Source organism: Aulonocara stuartgranti, assembly GCF_965226115.1.
Source record: "Aulonocara stuartgranti genome assembly, chromosome: 3".
NCBI classification, from domain to species: domain Eukaryota; kingdom Metazoa; phylum Chordata; class Actinopteri; order Cichliformes; family Cichlidae; genus Aulonocara; species Aulonocara stuartgranti.
The window spans coordinates 509,559-518,045 of record NC_138941.1 but is presented as its reverse complement, the minus strand read 5'-3'; the positions used below and the strand labels follow the sequence as shown (position 1 = coordinate 518,045).

Here is an 8,487-nt window from a genome sequence, read left to right as displayed (position 1 = left end):
TCACACCGAGCTGCACTAGTCGTTTATTATTTATAGCAGGGTGAAACAAGCATAGCAGTTTCCTCTAATTTTGCATATGTGTGTGTGTGTGTCTAAGTTTGTATAAATGTCATAGGATGAACTTCCTCTTTCTATAAACAGAGCGAGTAGTACATTTTGTTCTTTTCCTATTAAGAGTAAAATATGAACATATACTTTAATGCAACATAAAACTCATAAAAGCGTTTCTTCTTTAACATCCCCTCCTGATGTTAATATTTTTCACTTAATCATACTTTATTATCAGCCAACAATCACTTGCTTATAACATTTTCAATTGTAGCATCATTCAGTATGTGTGTGTGTTTCTATACTAAATCTTCATCCGGTTCATCTTCTAGTGGCAGTCCAACATAGGTAATTACTGTGGCCTGTACCATTTTGTCAATCATGGATCTTATGCATGGTAGGACACATGTAGAAAACAAGCACAATAATAGAAGCAGAACTCCTATCAGTACGAGTCCTTTTATCACGAGGGTCTTCCAGCTGCCACTCAGCAGCCAGGTCAGCCAGTCCTCATTGTTCGTGACATAGTCTTGTTGCTGCGCATTACTCAGTTGTCGCAACTTGTCTAGGGCGGTGGTCATGGTCAAGGAGTGCACGTTGTCCGGGATATAGGTGCAACAAGTGGTGTTGAATAAGACACAGAGGCCCCCTCTCTCAGCGAGAATCATGTCCAGGGCGACCCTGTGTTGCATGACCACTATTCTGATCGCGTCGATTTCCTCATTCTGAGCCTTATTTATCTTTGTTGAGCTGTTCAGGAAAAGTCCAAATCGGTAGTCAAGAGTCTCAATTCTTAACGTGTTTCTTCCAGTTCGGACCCATGGGAACAGTGAGTGCAGGACCTTCTGTCTGGTGGTCCACAACTTGAACTCCGCTGGTACATCACTGCCCCAGATTGGGTCATGGGGTTGCACGTCATCAGTGTTCCTCTTGCGTCGTGGTTGGTTCTGATGGAATACTCTGAAGGTGTGGTCTGACACTAAAATTGGGGCGCAGAGTCCGGTACAAGAAAAGCTCACAACTAAGACAAAACTGCTCCTGCAAGGAAAGCTCACTGTTATGCATGCAAGGTGACCAGCTCTAGGTGAGAAGACATTTAAATCTCACACTTGTTCTGCTGCATTTTTGAAGCTCAATTCCAGGAACAGATCGCAGGGTTCATTTTTATATACACTGCAACTGCCATGAGGACAGGGCCATTTTTTTGTTGTTGTTTGTTTTTCCTTTTGCTCTGTGCAGCACTTTGGCAGCATTTTTAAATTTCTCTTTGTATTTTTTCTTTCTTTTACTAGTGAAGAGATGTAGCGTGAACAGTTATACAGTCTAAATATCCCATATGGGTCGTGTGAAATGGTGTTTTCAGTTTCATTCAGTTGAAGTAAAGAACGTTGAATATTTCTAAGTGTGCTGTTTTGAACCAACATGTCACAGTATGATCAGTGCTGTAATTTTTGACAGTCACTGTATCAATGTTATTTTTGCATCTCTTGAATAAAGGTTTTGACCTGCAAGTGCTAATTTCTTTAGTTATTGGGGTAAAATGGGTAATGTTAATAGGAAGGTGTTTGCCAATTCAGTAACCTAATTTAATGTTAATGGAAACTAACATTATCTCAAATTGTTTAGTTATAATTGTTGTTTAACTGAATCTTGATTTTTGATCTTGATTTGTTCTTTCCCAACATTTTTCAAAAGAAACAGTCTAATTTCTTTGCTGTGATTGATTCCAGAGAACACGGAAGAACTGACATTATTTAACTGTTGATTTATGTAGATTCAGTGGAGGAGTAATGTCAGTTTAATTCTTTACCTACTGTCAATGCAGTGAAATTAGACATTTTGTTTTGAAAGGTTACTGGTGGATGCCAGCAACCATCTTGGAAGAGAACAATATAATCTGTTATAAGGCCTCCATTTGAAAATTGTGTATTTGATACTAGAATATGTAATTTGAAGATAACATGTAGTATTTAAGTGACCAAGTAGTATTGGGTAAAAGTTATTGAATGGTGTTGGGATAAAGTGAGAAAATTGTGAAGGATTAAAATATTCCAAGAGCTCAAATTACTTCATCAAAACATGTTTAAGTCACATTTTATCAACACAAATTTCACAGGTTTATTGAACTTGAATAAATTGTGTTAATTTAACTCAATTGTTTAAGTTGCTGCCAAAGCAAAACATCTGTGTGCAACAAATGTCCACCATTGAATTAAGTAAATCCAACAACATATTTTTTTCAGTGTAGTTTGGACTTTATGATTTCTGTAACTGGAAAATATTATTTTGTTTAAAGACAGAAGTGACCGCATAGTTGCAACATCAAAGGGAAATATTAATTAATTAGCATCAAGTATATTTGTTGCTTAAGCATTTGCACTATAACTTAAGTAGGATTATAACTTTTAAGGAAGGAAAGATTTCAGATATTTAGTTCACTGTTTCAGTTATTTTATATGAAATTAAAACATTTACGTTGGTCAAACATGATGCTCTAAATCAAATAAAAGTTTGAAAATAAATGATGTATTTTTAAATGCTGCAACAAATGTTCACAAAAAGTAACTATAATTAAAACCAGTTAAACAAAATCAAATGTTTGAATCATGCTTAACCAAATGCCAGGCTGGAGAGCTGAACCTAAAGTATACGTAGAAAGATTTCAACATCTGAGCAGTTTTTAATGTTTTTATCACATATAAATGTCACAGCAGTGGGTCCTGGCCCAATGCTTTGTGTTTTTGCTTTTCTTTGACTCTTGTTTTTCTTGGTTTTTGTTCTTCTTATTTATCAGGCTCTCAGTAATCTTAGTTCTCCCTCCCTCAGTGTTCATTTCAGCCTGTGTTTAGTTTCTGTTCCCGTGTCCCACGTTTCATCGTTTCATGTCGAGTCAGCCCTGTCTCTCTGTTTCCTGTGTCTCCCCAGTCAGCCCCGCCTCCCTCGGGCACTCATGTGTGATACAGAGTAATAAACCTGACTACATTTGCTACACTCTCTTTATTACCTGTTACTTTAAAACTCATACACTAATTATGTCTGCCCATCTCTCTAATGTGAAGGTCAAAGGTCAACATCCCAGTGACATAAGAATAATCCCAAAGGGGCAAAGGCAGCGGTTAATTTAGCATATTTAGCATTAAGGGTACAGCAAGGATATACTTTTACTTATTGTGGCAGGGGTGTGGTCTCTGGCCTGCTGCAGTGGAGGCTGGTGGTGGGACGTTGGACGGCACAGGTGAGGGTGATGGAGCTCATGACTCTCCCCTTTATAGTGACGGAGGAGACTGGCGTGGGGGAAGCGTGTAGTGGAGGAAGCCGAGGAGAGAGCTGGTTTCTGGCTACAAAGACGGCGTCAAACCAGAAAAGATTGCTCGTGGTCAAATAATGTGTCAATCAGCTGTGAATCAAACTGTGTGTGGCTCAGTTCATGTCACAGTGTTGTTTAGTATATCTTCACTTGTCTCACTCTCCTTCTGTTCTGTCCATCAGGACGATCCTCAGCGCTTACACAGATCCTCCATCGATGTTTTGGATCCAATCAGTGATCAGTTCTACGAGGAGGCCTGGATGTTCACCAGCGCTCGCTACACCTCCATCTACCAGAAGGTGAGTGTACTCCTTTGTACTCAGATTAACATTTTACTTCTTAAAATACATTTTCATATATGAGCTTTCTATTATTTCATGGGCCATTTAATCAATATTAAAATTACAAGCATATCAACAAAGGTGAAGCTGGTTTTTTCCACTTGCTGTCACACAGTCATGGAGGAATACAATAAATACATAATCAGTCATAGATCCTGAACAATGACATTAAAAGAAAGTCTGTGGCTCTAAAAACTAAACAGTATAAAGACATGCTCCAAGCTGCTGTTTCTCTCCTACTCCTCTAGGTTTTCCACTGTCGGCCATCCAGCGATGCTGGAGGGTGTTAAGGTTCAAAATATTGGGGATGGAGACAAGAGAAAAACCACAATAACAACACTGGTCCGGCCGGGTTGAGTCAAACGATGGTTTTAATGATCACACACGTGGGAGATGGACACTGATGCAGACAGCCTCAAAATCTCAAAATGGTGGAGCATTGCTCAAACTTTTATAGCCTCTGGTGCCTCCACCTTATCATAAAAGCCTAAACATTCACATGCTTTCTCTCACACAGCGCCTAAGCTACGACCTTGGCTCCCTGTTTATCTGCTCCTGCTGAAATGGGGCAGAAAACTCCAGCACACTCTGTTCTCTTCTACTCAGACAAATTAGATTTCTTATAACTCAGCAGTATAATGCATCATAAAACAATATCATTCATTCACAACAAGTCAGCAGTTTAATGTAATGCAAATCAGTTTAACTAATGCAATAGTTATCAGCTTCTTCTAATTCAGGAGAATAATGCAAACTAAAACTACATAATAATTCACAATCTTTAATTAGGGGTCTAACATGGCATAAAATAATATTATAATCTAACAAGGGCTACCTGGCCAATGCTGGCCTACACAAAGAGGTCCCGGCTCGGAGGAGCTGAAGAAGATCCTTGCCTTCCTCGTCAGTTTCCTCTTCAGTTCCTATCCCAACAAAACCTTCTTGCACCTATTAGTTCCAAAAAGGCTATGGTGCCCGTGGAGGTCTGGACCTGAGGCCTGTGCTCATCACGTGGATAGAAAACACTCTGACACCATTCTGGAGGTCTGATGGGACTCTGACCAAAACACAGATGAAATAAAACTTGTGGCTGGAGCTTTTAAAATTACTTTTTCACCTCATAGATTAATGCTCATGATTGCATGTTAGCAAGACAGCATCTCCCCAAGGTGAAACTCTCAGGAGACATTTACTCTTAAACTGTAATCTGGTTGAGACTACTTGAGGAGATCTTAGTAGCGAGTATGTGGATTTAGTCTCTTCACCAACAGCAGACAGACCCATGCCAAGAAAGCAGACATGTTCTCAAAGAAAGCCGAGAGCAGAGATTGGAAAAAGCTAAAAAGAAAAAGCTGCAGCTTCAGACGACTATCTGCCTGTAAGGCTGAAAAAGTCCAGTTACGCTCTATTTTGGAAAAGCTCCCAGTTTTGGTAACCTGGACTTTTATTTCCCCTCTTCTGCTACAGATGTTGACTGTGACCTCAGAGGCCAACTGGACCACACAGCTGCAGCAGGAGTGAGGGAGAGGAGTCTTCATCCAGCTTCAAAGAAAACATCCAGGTAAAGTGACGTGGATCAGCGGATAAAGCCGTCTCCACTTTCAAAGGAGATCCTCTGAGAGAGAGACTCTCTGAGCCATTTTAGCCTCAAATTATAGGACTTTATAGTACAGCAACACTTTTAAAGGACAAAAATAAGATAAACTGTGACTGTAATACAAACAAAGTATTGCATGTGTTTTTAAAAGTGTTCCTCCGATGGGCAGGATATCACTATTAGACTGTCCCACCAGCCAACTTCAACAAGAGACCACAGCAGCATTCAGTGATCAGCACAGATGTTCCTCTAACACTCAGCATCTGATCCCTGTTGGTCTGTGTGCTTCTGCTTTTGCTCAGTTAGAAACCCTGCAGCAACCCGACCCAAAACTGTGTCTTCTTGTTGGCCTCAACGTTGAAGTGTCAAACGTCCAACATCTGGAAAGGAAACCACGCCAGTGTACTGTGATGTTTCACCAACATGTGGCAGACGCTGGTCCTGCCTTTCATGCTGACATCAGCAGAGAGCCCCGCCTACCTCAAAGCCTCCCCTGTCATGTATTGATCAGGATGATTATGAAGATGAGCGAGTGCAAATAAGACTGTAAAAGTCCACGAGCAGAATGTTTGGATGCTTTCTAATGATTCATGAATATCATGAGAGTGTTTGTGTGTTTTGTCTTTTCTTTGCTGACGTTTGTTACTAACAAAGACAATTTACGCTCTGTGTGTGTTTTCATCCTTACCAGCCGCACTCTAACTGCAATGAAGGAAACAAACTGTAGAAATGGTCGACTCAGTGACTTCATAAAATATTGAAGTGGTTCAGGTAGAGCCAGTTTTTAAATGACCATGAACACTGAGCGTATTGTATCTGTACAGCATGTTTTTCTATTAGACAGATTTGTAACAGAGGCCTTGCTCTCAGTAAGTTTGAAATCTTTTCTGATTTCTTTTGTAATCTCTGATCTTTGTGTATCCTGCTCAGTTTGCATGCTGCCTGTAGGAGTTTCTGTCTTTGTATTTGAAGAGAATTCATTGAATATACTCAGCTGCTTCCCTTTGGTGCCTCACACATCACTGAAGTTTTTCAGTGTCCAGTTATTTGTTTTTAATAGCTGTTTGAATTCTCTGTATGTTTGACCCTGTAGACTGTTTAATGGACTGCTCGTCTTCCTGTTTGTAACCACTGCCTGTTTAGGACTAAAGATTTGGATTTTTGACTTGAACACAGCCTCTGCGTGTCGTCCCTTTGTGTCCTCGTCCTCTGTGAATGTGTCACAGATGTTTCCATGATAATAACACAGCTTTCCCACAGTGGCTTGCAGCAGCATTTATTCACAGCACATTTGAGAAAGGTTCAGATTAACTCGATGAGTTTATATTCAGAATGATTCTGACAGTGGGCCACTGTGAATTGTGATCTTTCATCAGGTCAATGTTTAAGTTCAGTATTTCAAAGCAGGAGCTATGAACAGTCATCATGTTGGCATTATTGATTGCAGTTATGTTGATTGCAGTTATTTACATCAGACTTCTTCTCTGAGATAAGAGCACCATTTGTGGGAAAGATGACAGTATTTCCAGGCTGGATGCTGTTTGCAGGGAGAACTGAATGAAAGTCTCCTGCACCTCAGCGCTGAGGTCCACACCTGTGAACACAGATGAGGTCAATCTGCTGCAGCACGTAGAGCTTTACTGATCAGCAGGTTCAAAGGATTCAGCAGAGCGTAGAGTCAGAGCTAAATGCCACATCACCATAGAGTTTGTTAACAACAGCTTTCTTTGCCCTTTGTCTCGATGGACTGAATCAGGGATACTCGTCATACTTCACCTCAACCACGTCACTGAGAGACCCCAGCCTGACACAGCAGCAGAGATGATGAAAGCAGAAACAGCAAACAGATGCTTCAGTTGTGTTTCTCTCTCTGTGTGTGCGCTCACGCCCACTTGTGTGTGTGAACTTTCCACGTACCTCAGCTTGTTTCTCCAACATGAGCCATCAGGGCTGAAAAACATCACTAACACATGAATTCTTTCTCTTTTTGTTATCACCTGTGATCATGTGTCTTATGTTTCTGTCATTTACCAGTTCTTGTATAGTTACGTGTAACTAGACTTCTGTGGGACGTAAATGATTGTTTTGTATACAGATCTGTACAAAGGATGGAAACACTTGATTACAAAGGAGATCTCAGCTGTGTTGTTGTGGATGGACTTCAACGTATTTGTTAAAAAAGAGAATAAAGCAAAGTGTTTTAGCTGTTTGGGAGTTTTTGTTTGATTCCATTCAGTTTTATTTCTATGGAGTCAAATAATAACAAAGGCTCTAGAACAGCCCTGAGTTTGTCCAGGTGACACTCCTCTGAAGAACAAAGACAAAGAGGAAGAAGGGGATTCGTTTTCAAGTCTTGTTTCTTTCAAAATAAAAGCTGAAATGTTTTGGAAGCATGATAATATTTCAGCCAGGATGGCGTCTCCAAGGAGACCTGCACCTCAGCGCTGAGCTCCACATCACGCCCTGTGAAAGCACAGATATAAATCTGCTGCAGTGAGAAGAACTTTACCCAACACAAGTGTAGAAGTAGACATTTGACTTTACCTACAACCTGTTAACAACAAAGCTTTCATTGCCTCTGTTGTTGATGTCATGTAGGACTAATCATACTTCACATCAGCCATGCACACGTCAGAGGATCTCCAGGCTTTCAGTGATAAAGCCAAGCAGATGATGTGAACATAGCAATAGTAAAACATGCATCATAATCAGCTGTATGTGTCGACTATGTGGCACCTCAGTCTTGTTGGCATGAAGAAAAGTTGTGTAACATGTAGCATAAGGGCTGCAAAGACATCATGTAGACAGCAGTCGTCTGTTAGTCGTAACGTATCTCCTGTTAAAGAGTTAAATGTGCGTTCTCCATCTCTGTCCTCTCACAGCTCGCCGTACACCAACTCCAGCTGTGGTAACCATGGCTGTGCCCATCAACACGCTGAAGCTGAGACGCCACCCGTCACTATGGCGACTCCAATAGGGTTACCTGTCAGCTGTGGACGCATGAAAGGAAAACAGCAGAAACACAGACATGTTTACTGGAACATTTCCTATTGACAGCTTTATGGAAAAGTGGGTTTAAACACTTTTCTATGTTTTATTTTGTTTATTTATGGATTTATTGTGAAAGGAATTTCAAAGGTTTAATTTGACCTTTCCCCTGTTTTTCATACAGACTGGAGACGAATGGATGGTGC

At 40.5% G+C, this 8,487-nt stretch overlaps 1 protein-coding gene and 1 long non-coding RNA gene across 2 annotated transcripts in view; one reads left to right on the top strand and one right to left on the bottom strand.

Moving 5' to 3' along the window:
- Positions 1 to 4,524: 4,524 nt before the first annotated feature.
- Positions 4,525 to 6,014, top strand: LOC309702441. Its single transcript, XR_014275482.1, has 3 exons — positions 4,525 to 5,074; positions 5,164 to 5,257; positions 5,596 to 6,014. It is a non-coding gene; the product is annotated as an uncharacterized lncRNA (long non-coding RNA).
- Positions 6,015 to 8,181: 2,167 nt separating this feature from the next.
- Positions 8,182 to 8,487, bottom strand: part of LOC309702191 (protein NLRC3-like) — a 90,340-nt gene continuing 90,034 nt past the window's right edge. The window contains exon 10 of the mRNA XM_082526696.1: positions 8,182 to 8,283. Coding sequence (XP_082382822.1) covers positions 8,280 to 8,283 — 4 coding nt within the window. The 3' untranslated portion in view covers positions 8,182 to 8,279. The remainder of the gene's footprint in view (positions 8,284 to 8,487) is intronic.